General features: G+C 37.7%; 1 protein-coding gene across 2 annotated transcripts in view; it reads left to right on the forward strand.

Moving 5' to 3' along the window:
- SEC24D (SEC24 homolog D, COPII coat complex component) overlaps positions 1-19951 on the forward strand; it is a 103522-nt gene that overhangs the window by 9911 nt on the left and 73660 nt on the right. Inside the window, exons 3-6 of one of the 2 annotated variants that reach the window (XM_055342496.1) lie at positions 2297-2426; positions 9018-9184; positions 11584-11844; positions 12124-12254. In XM_055342496.1, the coding sequence (XP_055198471.1) occupies positions 2297-2426; positions 9018-9184; positions 11584-11844; positions 12124-12254 (689 nt within the window). The remainder of the gene's footprint in view (positions 1-2296; positions 2427-9017; positions 9185-11583; positions 11845-12123; positions 12255-19951) is intronic. The other variant, XM_055342497.1, reaches the window with a different exon arrangement.

The raw sequence follows: 19951 nt of genomic DNA on the forward strand, positions 1-19951 counted from the left end.
AACAATGTTTTAGTGAAATTGGTATATAACAGTTCTGCTTCAGTAAATGTAAACTTTTTTTTTCGATTTTGTTTTTGGAAATGTAGAAATTTATGAATATGTGAATCCCATGGATATATATGGGAATACCCAGACATGAGTAATTCTGGAAACTGTTTTTATTCTCTGGACATATATATGAGGGTGGGTTGTTGATGAAATTGGTATTTACTTACTTATCTAAAGAAATTAGAATATCTTTGGTTTCATGTAGTATGTGTATTTTAGCACTAATGTGGATTTTCTGCTTTTGTCCACAATAATGTTTCAAAAATGAAAATATAAGTATGCATATAATTATGGTGTATATGTTATGTTAGAATATAAATAATCCTTGAAAACAGGAGGACGGGATATGGTCAGAGAAGAGAAAAACCAAGATTTGTTGATTGGATGCTCCCATACTTATTGCCTTATTCAATTCTCAGAACAGATCTCAGAGATAGGGAACATTACTGCTATGACACAGTTTTAAAAGTTGAGGTTTCAAAAGATGGAAGTGTCTTGTCAGATAACTATCACAACAGTTAAATGGTGGGGAAGGAATTTAAACCCAAATCTGTGTGACTCCAAGTCTCATGTTTTTCTAACTTTGCTGGCTTTGGAGTTAAGAACTTCATATAAAAATGTATTGTTATAAGAAAAATATTTGTTGTTTTTCTTATATGAAAAATTGCTAAATAAGACTGTGGCTTTAGGGATCCCTGGGTGGCACAGCGGTTGGGCGCCTGCCTTTGGCCCAGGGCGCGATCCTGGAGACCCGGGATCGAATCCCACATCGGGCTCCCGGTGTATGGAGCCTGCTTCTCCCTCTGCCTATGTCTCTGCCTCTCTCTCTCTCTGTGTGTGACTATCATAAATAAATAAAAAAAATAAAATAAAGACTGTGGCTTTAAAGGTAATATAAAATTTTTCTTAATTTTGAGGAATCCTGTTTTAAGAAAAACTTTTGTGAAAGTTTCAGTAATATTATTCATGAGTATAGCCATTTCCCTGGTTATATTACATTTTATATTACCCAAGCATCTGAAAGCATGCTCTCAAAAGTATTATGATGATAATTTAAGAAACTTTTTTTTTTTTTTGGCAACTGCAAGGCCATCCAGTCAATTCTCTTGTTACCTGAGAGAATAAACTCTCTAGGGGAAGATAAAAGAAGAAAGGAAATGTTGGGTATGACATCATCTTGAGGTCAAGTGGAGAAGTGCACAGAAAGCATCTAGGAGGTCATTGATGATGGTGCTAGAAAGGAGGGTAAGGGTCAAAAGTGGGTTGAGTGAGCTGGCACAAAACAAGCAGATTGGAAGTGGAGAGAGCAAATAGAAGACATGTTTTGTTTTTTTTTCTTTTAAAAGGCTAGAAGGTGTAATCTAGTCCAAGACTTTCCTTTTGCAGTGAGGGGGAGGGAACTGAGGTATTTAAAGATAAACTTCTGGCCCAATACCATACATCTGTCTGCTAGTAAATGGCCAGGTGGGGCCTTGAACTCCTCTGACCCATGTTCAGTGATTTTTCTCCTGTACCACAATTTCTCTAGAAGAGAAAAATGTCTACAAATAGTTCTAAAGAGAGACCTTTAAAAATCTTTTTGAGAAGCAACTTCTTGTAAATGAAAACAGTTACTTATGAAATGAAAACAGGAGCATCTACCAATCATGTGATCCCACATTTTATGAGTGAGTATGATGACTTAAGGAGTCCCTCAATTGTTTATCACCCAACTGTTTGGAGTGCTGGAAGAATTATCTCTGAAGGCTTGCTTTGCATTTGTTGGAAAAACAGATGCTAATTTCCATTTGTTTTCCTCATGCTGTAACTCAAAGGTATTTTCAGAGGTCTTTTTTTTTTTTCTTAGTTACAGTTAGGATTTTTATGATGCCACATAGTGTTTTTTTCCCCGAGTTTTTTTGATATCCATAATGACATTTTTCATTGTTATTCTAGCATTTTTTGTGTGATAGTATATTCTATCAAAGTGCTTCTACTAAATGCAAGTTTATTTCTTCTGTTTTGGTTTCTCTTTATTATTGAAATGATTGTTTCCTTTTCTGTTTTCCTGTCATTATGATGGTAAATAACTATACCAGAGCCTGACATTGATAGGTCTGTGATGGTTAATGCAAGTTTAAAGGAGAACTTGTCTTAACCCACTTTTTCCCCTCTTTCTACTCCTAGTTTTTGTTTTTTAATTGAATGGTATGGCATCTTCTCCCCTTGCACATTCATACTTTTCTAAATTCATGCCCTTCTGTTGCAGGTATGATGAAGCCAGCAGGGCCTTTGGGGACTGCTGCCCCTGGGGGGATGTTGCCTCAGGGCCCTTCACCTCCTGGACCCCATCAATTTGGCCAGAGTGGAGCTCATGCCCAAGGGCATCCTCCTCAAAGGTAAGCTAAGTAGATTCCAACCCGAATTTGTATATTCTACTAAAATTGTCTCACAAGTGCCTTCTAGACCTGCATATTTATTGATTGAAAGTTTGACCTCTTGATACTGCCCACACCCTTGAAAGGAGTTGCTAGACTGTCCTAGGAAACAAAGCATTTGGAAAAATTAGGTGGGAAAAGAAACAATACTAGTACATATTTAAAAGTATATTAAAAATTACTTGTGTCAATACCACATATTTTAATTTTGGATTATATTCATCTTGTTTTAGAGTTCTGTATTAATTTCTGATTCCTTCAGATATCTGTGACCTGTATGCCCTAATAAATTTTAAATCATCTATCCTCTTGAATCCTTCACAGAACTGAGCTCAGTTGGTGCTTAATAAATATTTTAAAAATTAAATCAGATTGTAGCCAATGGTAAAACTGGATTTGATGTGGAAGGTACACAGATGCCAATGAGGGATTTTTGAATGGTAGGTCGATAGAAAAAAGAACATAGGAAATAAATCCTCTGTTCGTGTTTATAATATATTAAAGAAGGGAAAAGTGGAAGGCAGGTCTGAAGAAGCCAAGGTATGAGATGTATAGACTCTGTACCCTACTGGGGACTATCCCCTGGGAAGGGAGTCAGCATCACACCTTCTCTGCTGCAAGTCCCATTACCGTTTGTCCAGTGAGCTGTTGCTGTTGAGAATTCCAGTGCCAAAGCTGTTTGTAGTGTTTGTAGTAAACACTTTGGAATTTCTCCAGTGATTACCTGGACACTTCACTTCCTGGGTTCCTTTTTTAGGTTATTAAGATGTAGGGTTCACTGTGAATCTGGACCCTGCTGCTGCTGAAGCCACTCAGTTATCCTTTCAAGGGGCCTGTGAGTAGTCACTGTTAGTGGGAAAACTCTCTGGACTTTTTTTTTTTTTTTAAATTTTTTTTTAAAATTTTTATTTATTTATGATAGTCACACAGAGAGAGAGAGAGAGAGAGAGAGAGAGAGAGAGGCAGAGACACAGGCAGAGGGAGAAGCAGGCTCCATGCACCGGGAGCCCGATGTGGGATTCGATCCCGGGTCTCCAGGATCGCGCCCTGGGCCACAGGCAGGCGCCAAACCGCTGCGCCACTCAGGGATCCCCTCTCTGGACTTTTAAATATCATCAAATTAATGCTCTTACAGGACGTTTGTGAAATTGACTCTTCCCAGGTCTTGTTTGTCATGATAACATTTATCATTATAATAGTTGCTGTGAATACAGAGTGAAGATTAATGTAGGAAACAGAGGATGAGTGAATCTAAGTAATGTGGTTTGAACAAGGACATAAAGTCAAAAGGGCCTGATTTGGGATCTGACCCTACTATCCTACCGAGTCTCATTAGCATGGTGGTGGGGCATAAGTTTTAGAGTAGAAAGACTAAGAACCAAGATGTGTCTTCTGGCTAAAAAATTAACTAGTTATGTGGTGCTGGTGAAGTTCCTGGGCCTCTAGGCCTCTTCATTTTGCTCACTTGTAAAATGAGGAAATAGAACTCTCAGTCCACAGCACAGGGGAGAAGATCTGGAAAAGTTTATTGTTGTGAACTGCCATGCATTTTAGAATTTGTTTTAAAAGAAGAAATGCAAAAATTAAATAGCTGGTTTGAAGTTAAGAAAGCTTTTGGTTATTGGTATTAGCCTAGATTGTATTGATCTTTTTGGTTCTTTCCATTTGTTTCACTTAAATTAGGTTCCTTAGAAATAAGTAAACCATGGACTTTACCATCAGACCTTTGCTGTGTGGCTGTGAGCTCAGTACAAAGTCTGGCACAGTGAAGAGTCCACTGTGTACAGCCATCTACTTTAGGCTCAGGCAGCTGTACTTGACTTCTATATTATTTAGTTCCCTCATCCCAATTTTAACAATAATAATGTGGTTGTAAGGATTTTGATGGTTAGTGCATGCACAGAATCTTGCATAGTGCATAATGCCCATGAAAGACTCAATACATGTTAGCAGTTATCAATATCATTTTCAGTACTTGTAGAAGGTCTGCTGTCTGTAGCTTGTCCTTCCTACTGGTTCAGTCTCTAGCTACTCATGACAGCTCAACCTAGAAAGCTGCTTTTATTATGATTCCCAGGGAAACCCTGACAGATTTTGCCCCATCTCCTTCACTATTCACTTGCTTCAACTTAAACTGTGAATTAGAGGTTGGAAATGGATTTAAAAATGAAAAAGTCAGGGAAAAGTCTAGTATTCATGCTCAACGTCCATGGTTACCACACTACTTTGACCTCATGGGCATATTTCTGTGTACATAGTTCAATGCAAGGGCAAAGGGCCCAGTGATTGTACTGGTGAATCACACAGTCTGATGACGGGGATTGTCAGAGAGCATAGATGGCTTGTGACATTTCTTTGATGATTATAGCACTTCATAGCATTTCATCCGTGCTGTTTAAACTTACAGAATCCTTCAAAAAATCTCTTAATTTTTATAATATCTAAACTGTTGAATGAAAACAAGATATAACTTGGAGTCATTATGTTGATGAAAATTTAAACATTTGTCATTTTTATTTTTAAGTATTGCTCCTTCACAGGCAATGTTTCATAAAATTTAAAAATCATACCTATTGGGGATCCCTGGGTGGCACAGCGGTTTGGCGCCTGCCTTTGGCCCAGGGCGCCATCCTGGAGACCCGGGATCAAATCCCACGTTGGGCTCCCGGTGCTTGGAGCCTGCTTCTCCCTCTGCCTGTGTCTCTGCCTCTCTCTCTCTCTGTGTGACTATCATAAATAAATAAAAATTAAAAAAAAATCATACCTATTCATTTGTCTTTTTGATCTTGGCCGAGGCAGAATAAATGTCTTAAACTTGTAAATAGTACTAAAGTTATGTACACAGTGTTATTGCTGGGCAGGATTAATCTAAGAAATAAACTCTACAAGTTATGTAAGTTACCTGTTTTGATCAAGAAATGATGAATTGAGGTGGAAGAGGATGGGAAGAGGAGACTCATCTTCCCAAATTGAAGCCGATGGGGTGAAATCTGCTGACTAAGAATTTGGTTGCAATGAAAAGGAGGGAGCAAGAAAAATAAGAGAAATAGTTGTTTTCTCTTAATTTGTTGTTGTTCTTCTTCTTTCTTGGTGGAAAGCAGTGATATTTGGCATGGGTTTTATTTTCTATGTTCTATGGACTGAGTATTTGAAACCTGGATTTTACTTCAGTCCAATCTTGACAAATTTGGTACCATCTCTCCACATCCTAACAAACTTCAGCATACAGCTCGTTACTTGAGCAATTTGTTACAAACTTAAAAATAAGAAATATGTGAGGTTGAGCACGCCACAGACAACTGAGTCAACTCTCCAGAGGTTTTGGACTAAACTGAGAATAAACTTTCATGTTTTATTAATCCTCTGATAGTAATTCTTTGTTGTTTTTTATGGTGGTTCTGCCCTTTTCTGACATTCAAGAAAACAGTAAATTAAAATATAGAATTGGGCAGCCCGGGTGACTGAGCGGTTTAGCGCCACCTTCAGCCTGGGGCATGATCCTGGAGACCCAAGACCCAGTCTCACTTTGGGCTCCCTGCGTGGAGCCTGCTTCTCCCTCTGCCTGTGTCTCTGCCTTTCTCTCTGTGTGTCTCTCATGAATGAGAATAAATAAAATCTTAAAAAAAAAATATATAGAATTGAATGTTTTCTGTACCCAGAAACATGTTAAGTGAAAGAATCAACATGAGAAATATTCAAATTATATGATTCTTAATTTTAACCACATTATATTTATTGCTTAGAAAAGGATCATTCCATTCTGTCTGCTCATTTTTTTTCATTTGAAAGCTGAGAACTACAGAGATTAAGTGGCTTGCCCATAATTACACACCAGGATCTCCACGTTGAGAGACCTAAACTCTGATCCCTACATGCTCTGGACCTTGAATTAACTAATTTAGTGAAGTAATGAAATTGAAAAATATTAAATCACTTTGCATGTTTAAAATGTTCTGTTAATCTCTTTTCCCTTATCTATATGAAAGTTTTTGTTAGCCCTTTATTACTACTTTATTCTTGTTAATAAAATTGCTTTTAAAATTCAAATTTGTTTAAGATTTACAATATTTAAGTTGGCTAGGAAAAAAATGTAATTGTGAATTTCTAAAGCATAATTCCCAGGACTTATATTAAGCAATGAAGGATAAGTAGGCATTTATGGATTTAAAAGTAACGACCTAATGGTTGTATATTCTGTTAATGTATTTTAAATATTAACCTTTTCTTAAGTTAAAAAAATACTGGAGGCTGCTTATGTCATAACTTCCATTTGAAACACTTCATCCTATATATACTATCTATGTAATAAATTACTCCTACAATTTTATATTTAAAAAATATTAACACTTGTGAAATATCTGTGAACATGTTTTAGAGAATTTTTCTCTTAAACAATTGAATAATTCCCCCTCCCCCAATGTAACTGCTGGTTCCCAGTTCCTACTTATTAGATCCAAACCCTGTAACAATATGTTATGCTGCATCCACTAATATATTCTTATAGAGCATGTATGTACATTCTGCCTGTATGCAATTTTTACCTTTATTTATTGTGACATTTTAAAATAAGGCAGAAGTATCATTTCTTGAAAAAAAAAGAAATGATGTTTTTATGAAACAATGAATTTACAAAACATATCATTAATACAATTCTTGAAATCATTTCTAAGTGACCAACAATATTTTAAATATGTCAGTTAAGACTAGAATTATATTTTGCTTTGCCTTTCTTATTCCTAGTGTCATTAATAAATTAGAGATATAAAGAAAACTTCTGTGAAAAGTTAATTTAAAAAAAAAAGAAAAGTTAATTTTTATATTTTCTCTCTGTATTCAATTTTGTTCCAAAAATTATTTAATTTTTTTTTTTTTTATTTATGATAGTCACAGAGAGAGAGAGAGGCAGAGACACAGGCAGAGGGAGAAGCAGGCTCCATGCACCGGGAGCCCGACGTGGGATTCGATCCCGGGTCTCCAGGATCGTGCCCTGGGCCAAAGGCGGCGCCAAACCGCTGCGCCACCCAGGGATCCCCAAAAATTATTTAAATTAAAAGATGTTTTGTGGGCAGCTCTGGTGATGCAGCGGTTTAGCGCCGCCTGCAGCCCGGGTATGATCTTGGAGACCCAGGATCGAGTCCCACGTCGGGCTCCCCTGCATGGAGCCTGCTTCTCTCTCTGCCTGTGTTTCTGCCTCTCTTTCGCTCTCTCTGAATAAATAAATAAATAAATCTTAAAAAAAAAAAAAAGATGTTTCATGTGACTGTGTTGGTCTTGTTTCAGTTTTTGACAGGAGAGGAAATCATTTTGCTAATAAGCAATATTGTTTGGGTTAAAATTTATTCATACTAACTTTATAACCCTTATAACCAAGTATCTGCTATAGGATAGCTTGTGTACTTTTGCATAGTACAAGCATTTGTTCATTTAACTCAAAATGCGGGATATCATCATTCAGAAATATGCTTAATACAATACAGCATAATGGTTTGAAAGTTAATTTTTATTTTATTTTTATTATTTATTTATTTATTTTATTTATTTATTTTTGAAAGTTAATTTTAAATGTTGTTTACAGTAATTATTCAATTTAAGATACATGAAGAAAAATGACACAAGAAAATTTGTGTGATATTTTGGAAAGTATACTTGCTTAAGACCAGGAAGAGGCTAGTCATAATTTTGTCATTCATAAGTTGTGGGACTTCAAGCAAGCCACTGACCTTGCTCAGGCTCTTCTCCTGGCCTCTCAAGTGGCAGTGAAAGATGGAAGGCAAGAGCATGGGTCACTACGGACACAGTTTCCAGTTTATGTAGAAATTGAATTCAGAGTATAAATCTGGGAAAATCTCATTTTTTTTTTGGAAAATTTCATTTTTATTTAACCCTAAAAATTACTAAGTCATAATGTAACTTAAAGGGAAAACTTTAACTTTATTCAGCAGATTAACTACAATAGGAACACTCTTTATTCTATGGTGGCTACTGTTTCATTCAAAATAAGGAAAAATAAATATACAATAAATTCAAGCTAAATTAAAGGTAAAGCATGATGAAATTTTTAGATGAAAAAGAATGAACACTTTCAAAACTTTTTACTGAGTTCACTTTCAAGTACTGTTTTGTACGGCACTGAAATTATAGTGCAGGTGACATTTTACTTTAAATGCTGAGTAGGATTTAAGGAGAATAAAGATAATAAGATACAACTACAAAACCTTTTTTTTTTTTTTTAGTCCTGTTCTATTAATCATTAACCCTGGTATAGATATGGCTCTGGTGGACTCAGCTTCCCAACTTGATTTCCAAAGCTAGTTCTGTGTTTACGTTAGGATATTTTTGCTAAGTATCTTGACATGTTGAGGTTGTGAGCCTAGATATAAGATGATGCTGCATGATTCATTTTGAGCTCACATTAAGATTAAATACTTAGGATCATCATTTCTTTAGGGCCCACTAGGTGGGCTTACATAATTTAGTAGGTTATTGACATTTATCATATATCATTTGCATTTGAAACTATGATATTGTTTAACACCCTTTTTTCTCTCTTAGATTTACAGGTCCTCCACCTGTCAACAGTGCGGCACCTGTCAACAGTGCAGCACCCTCCTACGCACCCTACTCACCTTCTGCACAATCATCTTATCCAAGTCCTGCGTCCACTTCATCTGTCACCCAACTGGGCAATCAGTTCAATGCTATGCACATCAGCAGCTATGGTAACAGTTTCATTATTAGTGCTCATTAACCACATATTTCATGAGTAGTTTTTAAAGATTTATTTATTTGAGAGAGAGAGAAAGAGAGTGTGCGACAGTACAAGCAGGATGGAGAGGCAGAAGGAGAGGGAGAAGCAGACTGTTGACTGAGCAGGGAGCCTGATGTGGGGCTCCATCCCACCCTGGGATCAAGACCTGAGCTGAAGACCGGTGCTTAACCAACTGAGCCACCCAGGCACCCCTTTATGAGTATTTTTAATGAAGAACGTTTTCTCCTTTTTCTTTTTCTTTTTCTTTTCTTTTCTTTTTTTTTTTTTTTGTTTTCTCCATTTTTAAAGTAAACATAACTCAAAAAAATAGGCAAAACTCTGGCATACCATATTGAAGTAGTTTTTTATTTTTATTTTTTTTGAAGTAGTTTTTTAGATATTTTTATATAAATCATCTGTATTCCTTATGACAATAATTAATTTTTTTCCTGATTATGCTGCCATTTATTTCAAAATAATTGAAAGACCTTGAGCATACCTTACATTGAATATTAGAACAGTAAAAAACCAAAAAATTCTGACCTCCCAAATAAGTATTACAACAGTGAAATTATTTTAAGAAATGTGAGACTGGTTTTAACTTTGTGTTGTTTATAATGAGGCCTTAAAATAAAAAATATAGTACTCATTGTTTCACAGTGTTCTTTGATTCTGTATTTAGGTCATGAAAAGAATGGAAGCTCAGATGTTGTGAGGCAGAAAAGAGAATAATAGGAGAGAAAACAGTTACAGTACTGAGATTCATATCAATGGAAATGCTGTATATTCTGAGGACCATAGGAATCTTCATTGTAATAACAGCATAGTTAGCCATTTATCTATATAAAGAATGTTTCCGTTACTTTAAGTAGTTTTTTAGAAGTATCTGTTAAAAAAAAGAACCCTCTGACTATTTCCTGTCTTTTACTAATTTCAAGATGGGTAGGTCTCCAATGAAGTAACTAAATATCATATAATCAGAGATAGAATAATCTGGTTTACAACTATTTCCAAAATGATGAAAAAGCATGTTAGTGGGGCAGCCCGGGTGGCTCAGCGGTTTAGCGCCGCCTGAAGCCCAGGGTGTGATCCTGGAGACCGGGGATCGAGTCCCACATCAGGCTCCCTGCATGGAGCCTGCTTCTCCCTCTGTCTGTGTCTCTGCCTCTCTCTCTCTCTCTCTCTCTCTCTCTCTCTCTGTCACTCATGAATAAATAATTAAAATCTTAAACAAACAAACATGTTAGTGGCCCATCTTTTTTCCCTTGTTATTTCTATCAAGTTCCAAGAACTATTTGATCAAGTTAAGCACAGGCCACAAAATAATTTTTTGAATATTTAAGTTACCTGAATAATGCTTGTTACATGGTAAAATAGTCCTCTATATCATTTTCTAGATTTTGTACCAGATACAATTTCTTTTTTTTTTTTTTTTTAATTATTTATTTATTTATGATAGTCACACAGAGAGAGAGAGAGAGAGGCAGAGACACAGGCTGAGGGGGAAGCAGGCTCCATGCACTGGGAGCCCAATGTGGGATTCGATCCCGGGTCTCCAGGATCGCGCCCGGGGCCAAAGGCAGGCGCCAAACCGCTGCGCCACCCAGGGATCCCCAGATACAATTTCTTAACTAGTGACATGTGTCATGTAAAGTTAATGCAACTGACTTAAACTTTATCCTGTTAATTTTCTTTTTTAAAAATATTTATTATTTTTAAAAGATTTTTATTTATTTATTTATTCATGAGAAACAGAGAGAGAGAGAGAGGCAGAGACACAGGCAGAGGGAGAAGCAGGCTCCATGCAAGGAGCCCCATGTGGGACTCGATCCCCAGTCTCCAGGATCATACCCTGGGCTGAGGCGGCGCTAAACCGCTGCGTCACCGGGGCTGCCCCTATCCTATTAATTTCCTTACCAAAATTATAAATATTGCTTTTACCTATTAAAAATTCTCCCATTTTATAAAATGCCCCAAATAGCAATTGTATAACTTTCTGAATGAAGATTTATCTTGAGGCAAAAAAAGAAAAATTGATTTATAAGGATGACTTCTTATTTTATATCAGGAAAAGTAGTGTCCCTGTGTGTACTTCGTAGAATTTAGAGTTGAGAAGTGCAATGTTTGGGATCCCTGGGTGGCGCAGCAGTTTGGCGCCTGCCTTTAGCCCAAGGCGCGATCCTGGAGACCCGGGATCGAGTCCCATGTCGGGCTCCCAGTGCATGGAGCCTGCTTCTCCCTCTGCCTGTGTCTCTGCCTCTCTCTCTCTGTGTGTGACTATCATAAATAAAAAAAATAATAATAAAAATAAAATTAAAAAAAAAAAAGAAAAGTGCAATGTTTAGTGGTCTGGTCTTCTTTCTTGCACAGGTTCAGGCATGGCTCCCCCTGTCCAGGGGCCCCCTGGCCCTCCATCAGCACCTTCATTCCAGGGTCCTTCACGACCTCCGCAGCCATCCATTATGCAGCCTGGATCTCAGGTTCTCCCACCACCACCTACCGCACTAAATGGCCCTGGTGCCTTGCCCTTGCCTCCATCTACACACAGGCAGGATGGGCTTCCTGGGCCTCAGTACCAGCCCCCGCCTCTTCCAGGACAGACCCTGGGCCCTGGATATTCGCCGCAGCAGGGTAAGGCAAGCAGGCTCAGCAGAAAGGCCTAGGGTTATCTAGGAAATCAGCTTTGTTCTATGTTACTAGGCATCTATTACTAACTCTTAAGGAAAGCTACTTTTAAAATAGTGTGGCAAGTACAGAGAAAAGGGAATCCTAGATACTCACCTTAACTCTCTGCCTTATATAATAAGATGAAAAAATGCAGCCTACTTGATTGAATAGCATAATATTGTTAGTGAGTCTTATATGTGGACTTCGTGTTCTACTCATTTCTTTTTAAAATTTTTTTCCAAGCAGCCAACTATGGTCTGCAGATGGCAGGCGGGCAGCTCGCCTACCCAGGAGGCTTCCCTGGAGGTCCTGCACAGATGGCTGGTCCACCACAACTCCAGAAGAAGCTGGATCCTGACTCCATCCCCAGCCCAGTAAGTGTTCTCTCTCACTCCGATCATCTCCATCACAAAGGACCATTCTTCATTCACTGTTTCAGAAACTCTTCAGTTTATTAGCATTTTTCCTGTCCTTTATTGTTGAAGCACAATACCCATCACACAGAAGCTTCCTTCTTTCCATGTGTGGGGTTGGAAGGCTAGGTTATGGCATTTTAGGGGTCTCCATGACAGAAAGCCTATGTAGATGTTTTTTGGTGTCACATAAACTTGGCAGTGCTATTGATGTTTATATTGGCATGTATTAGCAGTATTTATTGATTGTTTAATGAGTAAGTAATAACCTGAGTATATAAACATGCTAGTTTAGATAAGAAAAGGATACTTCTCAATAAGGGTAAGATACCCACAGAAAGGAAAGCACAAAGTATTTTATATTTTGCCTATTAAAAATTATTTTATATAAAATAGAGCTCTAACTTAATTCTTCTCTAATAAAGTGATTTTCTTTGGAAGATTATTCTTTAGTAACTGTATCAGTCAGCTTTTATTAGGTCATTCTGCATAACACACAGTCCCCAATTTGCTTACAACCATGAAGATTTATTTATCACTTAGATTACATGTAGGCTGTAGTAGCTGAAGTTTGACCTTAGGTGTGGTTCTGTGTGCCCTTATCATTCCAAAAGCCAGTGTGCAGAGGCATTCTGTATTTGGGACATGTTATTATCAAGAGAAAGGGAGAAAAGAGAACTGGCCAGAAGGTACAATAGCCCTTAAAGTTTTCACTCAGATGTTGTACATGTCACAACCACTCACATGTCCTCAACCAAACCAAGTCATAACAAAGGCCTGGGTTAGTCTGGCAGGGATATATATACTCCTGCTTCAGGACAAACTGCAAATCTGTAGCAATGAGCAGAGATACATAGTCCTTTTAGAATAATAATGGAATTGATACAGTTAACCTAGGTCTTGGAAGTGGTTCTATAAACATGAGTAGAGAAAGTTAGACATAGCTCAAAGAGCTACTTACTGTATTAGCTAACTTTTGCTGTATAACAAACCACCACCTAATTTAGTAATTTACAGCCACTACTTATTAATCCTCATGAGTCAGTGGGTCCTCTGGGCAGTTCTGCTACTCTGGGCCAGGCTCAGTGGATTTGGTTTGGGTTTACTTGTACATCTGGGGTAAGCTGGAGGTTTGGCTGGAGCATGAATGGTCTAGGATGGTATGTTAATTCTCTGTGGCTGCTGTGCCAAATAATCACAACCTGGGTGACTTAAAACAATAATTTATTCTTTTATGTTTTTGGAGGCCAGAAGTCTGAAATCAATGTGTTGTAGGGGTATGCTCCCTTGAAAGGCTTTATAGGGGAATCCATTCCTTTTCTCCTCTAGCTTCTGATGGCTTCAGGTACCCCTTGGCTTGTGGCTGAATGACTATGCCTGTGCCATCACATTGCCTCTTTCTCTTCTGTGTCTTTTCCTCTGGGCACCCATCTCAAAACTCCTTCTGCCTCTCTATTACGAGAGGTTACACTTGATTCCATTGAGAGCCCATCCAGATAATCCAATGAATGCCTTTCAAGACTTAATTTAATCAGGGCACCTGGGTAGCTCAGTGGTTGAGTGTCTGCCTTTGGCTCGGGTCGTGATCCTAGGGTCTTGGGATCAAGTCCCATATTGGGCTCCCTGTAGGGAGCCTGCTTCTTTTTATGCCTATGTTTCTGCCTCTCTCTGTGTGTCTCTCATGAATATATAAATAAAATCTTTAAAAAAAAAAAGACTTCATCAATAGTCTTACTGTGTAAGATTAGAACATGGATATATTTTTGGTGGGGGGTAGCACTAAGCCCACTACAGATGGTGTCATTCATGTGTCTGGTATTTGGTACCTGTCTTTTAGCTGGGAATCATTGGGCCATGTGACTGAGCAGGCTAGCCTGGATTTGTTCACTTGACTGTGGCAGACATCATCTAAGAGGGAAACTAGGAATCTGCAAGGCCTCTTGAGCCATGGCTTGGAACTAAAACATTGCCACTTCTGTGACATTGTCTCAGCCAAAGCCAGTCACAACGTCTTCCGAGAGTCAAGGAGTAAAAAGACTGGCTCTTGATGGGAGGAGCTGTGAAGTCCTTGAAAAAGGCGCAGAGTGGGTAGAGGATTTTGTCTATTTTTGTGATTTATCCACTTATTCTATATTTATTTGAATATGAACTTGAAAATGTATAATAAAGTGTCAAGCCCTATGTAACATGTTAGAAATTAAGTTTTTGTAACTCTTAGTGCCTTTATTGATAATTATATTATCAGCCATGGCTTTAATGGCTTAATATTATTTCATTATTCTAGTTAAAGGAATATCATATATTTACACTGAATTCATCATTTTAACTTCTTGTTTTTTTTGCTTCTGTATAACATCTACAGATCCTCTGGGTCATTCCACTTCATTCTCTGATGTTTCTAGCTCCAGGTTCATTGTTAGTCTCTCCAGTACTGTTTTTGTCACAATTATTGGAAATTTTACTATCCATCTTTAGAAACTTTTATTTCTCAGGCCTTTCAGTTCTTGATCTTCTTTGCTCCCACTGGTTCATCCACGCTACCTGTTATCCATCGTCTTATCATAAATCCTGTCATTACCAATTACAGGACACTTCAGAATCTCAATTGAAAACATCTGTTTTCCAATCACTGCCTTTTATCTTTTTAGCTCATTCCTTTAGGACTCAAACTCCAATAATGATTCACTCACCAGGACTTATAACTTACCACTTTTTCTCTTGCATTGCCTTCATCTTCTCACTTCTCTTATGCAGCTTAGATTATTTGATCTATGATAAAAAATCTATCCCTTACATCCTTTACTCTCAACTCCTTTGCCTCACTTTCTTCACTGAATTCACTAGGAAAATCCCATTTGTTGTTAAACCAACTCTCCACCTACTCTTTGCCTGCATCCCGGAGGCCACCTGTGACTTGAGAAAAATCACACCATGCTTACTGATCTCACTTTTGATTCATGACTATTAAACTAAGGTGAACTTATAGTTCTGTGGTCCTAAAACCTGTGTGCACAAAAGAACCAGTGGCGGAGCTATAGAAATACTGATGTCTTGTTCCCACCTGCCAATTTTATTTAATTAGACTGGGATATGAACTGGACATTGGGATTTTTCAAAGCTTCCCTACTGATTCTAATGTGTAGCAGGTCTGAAGGCCATCACCCAACTCCACTGTCTCTCTCATTTTCTTAGGGACTATCATTTCTTCACTTTCCAAACTCCTAACACTGCCTTCCCCTTTCTGACTCTTTAATGGTAACTGTGCTTTCTACTTCACCAAGAGAATAGAAACAATCCAAAGAGAACCTCTGCATTCTGCACTGCCACATCTCCCTGCATATGTGTCCTTTCATTTCTCTTTTCTTCTTACCATGGGTTAGCTTCTTCATACTCCCAACCAGGGCTGTCACCTCCTAGATTCCCTTATGCCTCTTGAGGATAACCCTTCAGCAAATGTCCCCTGTATTAGAGTATTTGAATTCTTCAAAAAAACCCAGAACCAACAGGATATATGTGTATATATCTTTATCAATCAATCAATCCATCAATCATCGAGAGTTATCTTAAGGAATTCACTCACTCAGCTCTGGGGAGTGGCAGATTTGAAATCTGCAGGGTAAGCCAGAAAAAGTCGGTTTTGCAGCTCAAGTGTGAAGGCCTCTAGACAGAGAATTCCCTCTACTTTGGGATTCCTCAGTCTTTTTTTCTTAAGGACTTCAAATAATTGGATGAGTTCCACTCACATTATGGAGAGTTTACTTTACTCAGAGTCTACTGATTAAATGTTAAACATATTTTAAAAATATACTTTCCCAGCAACATCTAGACTGGTATTTGACCAAAAACTGGGTACCACAGCCTAGCCAAGTTGACATATTTTAATTAGCCATCACATCTCTCCCCTGCATCATCTATACTCATTTGAAGATAAACTTCAATGTTTCAATGTCTAGGTCATTTTCAGCAGATTATAAACATCCTGTAATACCTTTCCTCATTAATAAAAGAGATTTCCCGTGGCCCTTTTCAAATTCTCTATCCAGTTTCCCCTCATTTATTGGCTCTTTTATGGCAATAAAATCTCCAGAAGAGTTACTTGTACTCACTGTCTTCAGTTCATCCCTTCCATTCCCCTCCTGAACCTATCCCAGTTTAGATCTCATTACCGCAACCCCACCAACACTATGCTTGTCAAGGTTGCCAGTGATCTCCTATTACCAAATCTAGTGGTCAGTGCTCAGATCTCATCTACCTCAACGTATCAGTAGCAATTTGGCATATCTGCTCACTTCTTGAAACACTTTTTCGTTTTGTTTCTGAAATACCACCACTCATTTACATCTCTGCTTATCTCTTATTTCCTTTGTTGGTTTCACCATCTCTCTGACTTCCTGGTGTCAGAAGTGTCCCAAAGATGGTCTTTGGACCTGTCCCTTTCTCTGTTGACAGTTCCTCTGTAGATCAACACTTCACAAAGTGTGCTGCTCTCAGGATGGCACAATCAGCATCAGCTGGGAACTCACTAGAAATTCATATTTGCAGGCTTCCCCTCAGACCTACTGAGTCAGAGTCTTTAGGGGTGGAGCCTTGGAATCTATGTTTTAACAAGCTTTCCAGATGATTCGTAGGCACACTAAAAGGCAGTGCTATAGGTGATCCCATCCATTCTCATGGCTTTAAATGAAGATGCAGATATTCCTAGGTAAGACATTTCCCTGAAATCTAGATTCCAACCCTGTTCTTTGGTTCCTCAGGCCCCAAACCCTGGAGTCATCCTTACTGATTGCTTTCTTGCACATTGTCCTTTAGTTAATTTTATTGGTCGTGGTCCTCATCCTGGTTCAAGCCACTAGCATCCATCCACCTTGGTTATTGTGAGAGCCTCCTAACTGTCTCCCTGATCTTCCAGCCTTCACACAGCAGCCAGGATGATCCATTCAGATTTTAAGTCAGATCATGCTATGCTGTGACTCAGAACAAAACCCTCCAACACTCCTCTAGTTAAAAACCAAAGTTCTTATAATGACCTGTAGGAGTCTGCATTCTTTTCCACTCCATGCCTTACATCAGTCACATACGATCCTCTGATTCGGTCTCTTATGCCTCTTCTCCTTTTACTTCAGCCACACCAGGCTCCCTATTATTCCTTAAACATGCTACATGTACTTTTGTTTCAAGACCTTCGCACTTGATTTTTCCTCTGTTTAGATATATGCAAGGCATGGCTCATATCCTCGTTTCCTTCCTATCCTCATTCATCCCCAGTCTTCCTGATACCCTTGTACATATCCCATGTCCACAGTACTTAACTATTATTTGACATAGATGTATCATATTTATACACTTATTTGTTGCCTGTCTTCTGTACTATAATGTCAGCTCCAAGAGGTCAGTAATTTGGTTTTGTTCATACTGTGTTTCCAACAGCTAGAATATAGCCTGGTATGTAGTATACATTCATGTATTTGTTGAATGAATGAATGGGGGTTAACAACAACAGCAATAAGCAGTGTTGCTGTGATTCATCTAAGACTCTTAAAATGCATACATACAGATCAGTCTAGTGTTATTTTTATCATAAAAGTAATTAAATAGCAATGCCAGATGGAGCCTATTTATATTCCTATTATCAACATGCTTTAACTGACTAAATAATTTCTTCCTTCTGGGAAGAAAGATGTAAAATCATGTTTACTGAACTCTTGTTACATGCCAGTTCTGAGCTAAGTGATCACTCCAAAACCTTTAGGGTGATGGTATTATTTCCATTGTGAGAGTGAAAAAATTGGTGTCACCATTGAAACTCTTCCTCACTGCCTTTCTGTATCTGTAGAAGGACCATTCAGAAGTGGAGCTCTTCCTATCCCCCTCTCTGTCACTACCCTGAGCAAGCTCAGATAATTCTTTAAGCAACCTGCCTTAGGTGTACACATATCTCCTTATCTTTTTTCTCCCTTATTCTTTTTGTTCTCTCAAGAGAAACACTCTTTTTTTTCTTTCCTGATTTTATTTTATGATCGCATTATATTCTGTTCATAGCAGATAAGTAAAAAGTAACACTAGTGGCAGATCCTGTGAAGGAAAAAGAAATCTATGTGTTTTGAGGTAGCTTTGGTATTATCAAGGGTCACTGTCATCATCAAATCGAAATCCTATAAGTACGAATCATAGTCAAAATCTCTATTGAAATTTCTGTGTACTGTTAAATTTCCAAGTCTGTTTTTTCAAGAACATGCATTTAAGGTAAATTTTAAAAACCTATATTTTTTTAAATTACTAGAAGTGTTTTAATATTTCTTACTCCCCTGATAGTATTCCAGCCAAGATGTGAATTAGTTTAGAAATACAATTACCACATATGACATTGTTTCTTTGGAGGCTGTGCTTTTTGTAAGTTGTGAACAACTAATTAAAAATAAGTTTTTTTAGAAATGTAGTCTACTTTAAGATTAGAAACTATATTCAATATGTAGATTATTGTGGCTTTTAATTTGGTTTCATATTTGACACTTCATTGGCTGAAATGATTACCTTAAATGTTGATTATATAAAAAGTTCTTCAATTTTGAAGAAATCAGATTAACCTTAAGGTTGAAATATAGGATGTAATAGTATTTTGATTTTTGTTTGCTTCTTGTCTCTGCCCATGGTAGCTTTTGGTCTCATCTATATCTTATAGTAGTTATGTTTGGTGTGTATGCTATATTTTTAATAAGAATTCAAATCTTTTGAAATTAAAAAAACATAAATGTATAGATTTGAAGGGAGGTTAAATCTATCTCTGATACACTATAAAACCAGTATCAGTGCCAGATAGGCCTGCTGCATTGGATGCGATGGGAGGGCAAAATGGAGAAGGTAACATTTCAGAGTTTGGGGGAAGATAATTTTCATGTTAATAGTGTCTTTTGGAATCTAAAAAACTGTGTATCTTCCAAAGGTATGTAGTGCATTCTGGGCACTTGTCTCATTTCTCTCTCTCTCTCTTTTTAACCCCCTTGTCTCTTATTCCATGTCTCTTGTATCTCTTATTCCACGACAAAAGAAGTGAGGGCAAGAAGAAGAGGAGGAAGATAATTATTAGGATGCCTTTGTGTTTTGTTAACTCCATACTACTAAATTTTGCTTATTATTTTAATCCCTAGACATATACAACAAAGGCAAATTTTTTTTAAAGATTTTATTTATTTATTCATGATAGACATAGAGAGAGAGAGAGAGAGAGAGAGAGAGAGAGAGAGAGAGAGAGAGAGGCAGAGACACAGGCAGAGGGAGAAGCAGGCTCCATGCTGGGATCCTGACATGGGACTCAATACTGGGACTCCAGGATCCTGCCCTGGGCCAAAGGCAGGCGCTAAGCCGCTGAGCCACCAAAGGATCCCCAGAAAGACAAATTTTTAACTCTATGTTATCAATAAATATTTAAGTAGAGAAATACAAAGTGTTTCCAAATTAGATGACAAAACTTAGGGACTTTTTTTCTTCTGATTTCCATACAATAGGCAACTTCCAAGTGGAAACACTATATTTGTTTTTTTACTGTTCCATGGAGCAGGGGTGAGGTGGAAGAACTTGAAAGGCAAACTGAAAAGACAAATTTAAAGAGAAAAGTTAAAGTGTTTTAGGTGATACTGTAAATCATTTTTTCTGGATTTAAT

The sequence above is a fragment of the Nyctereutes procyonoides genome, unplaced genomic scaffold (genome assembly GCF_905146905.1).
Source record: "Nyctereutes procyonoides isolate TBG_1078 unplaced genomic scaffold, NYPRO_anot_genome, whole genome shotgun sequence".
Taxonomy (NCBI): domain Eukaryota; kingdom Metazoa; phylum Chordata; class Mammalia; order Carnivora; family Canidae; genus Nyctereutes; species Nyctereutes procyonoides.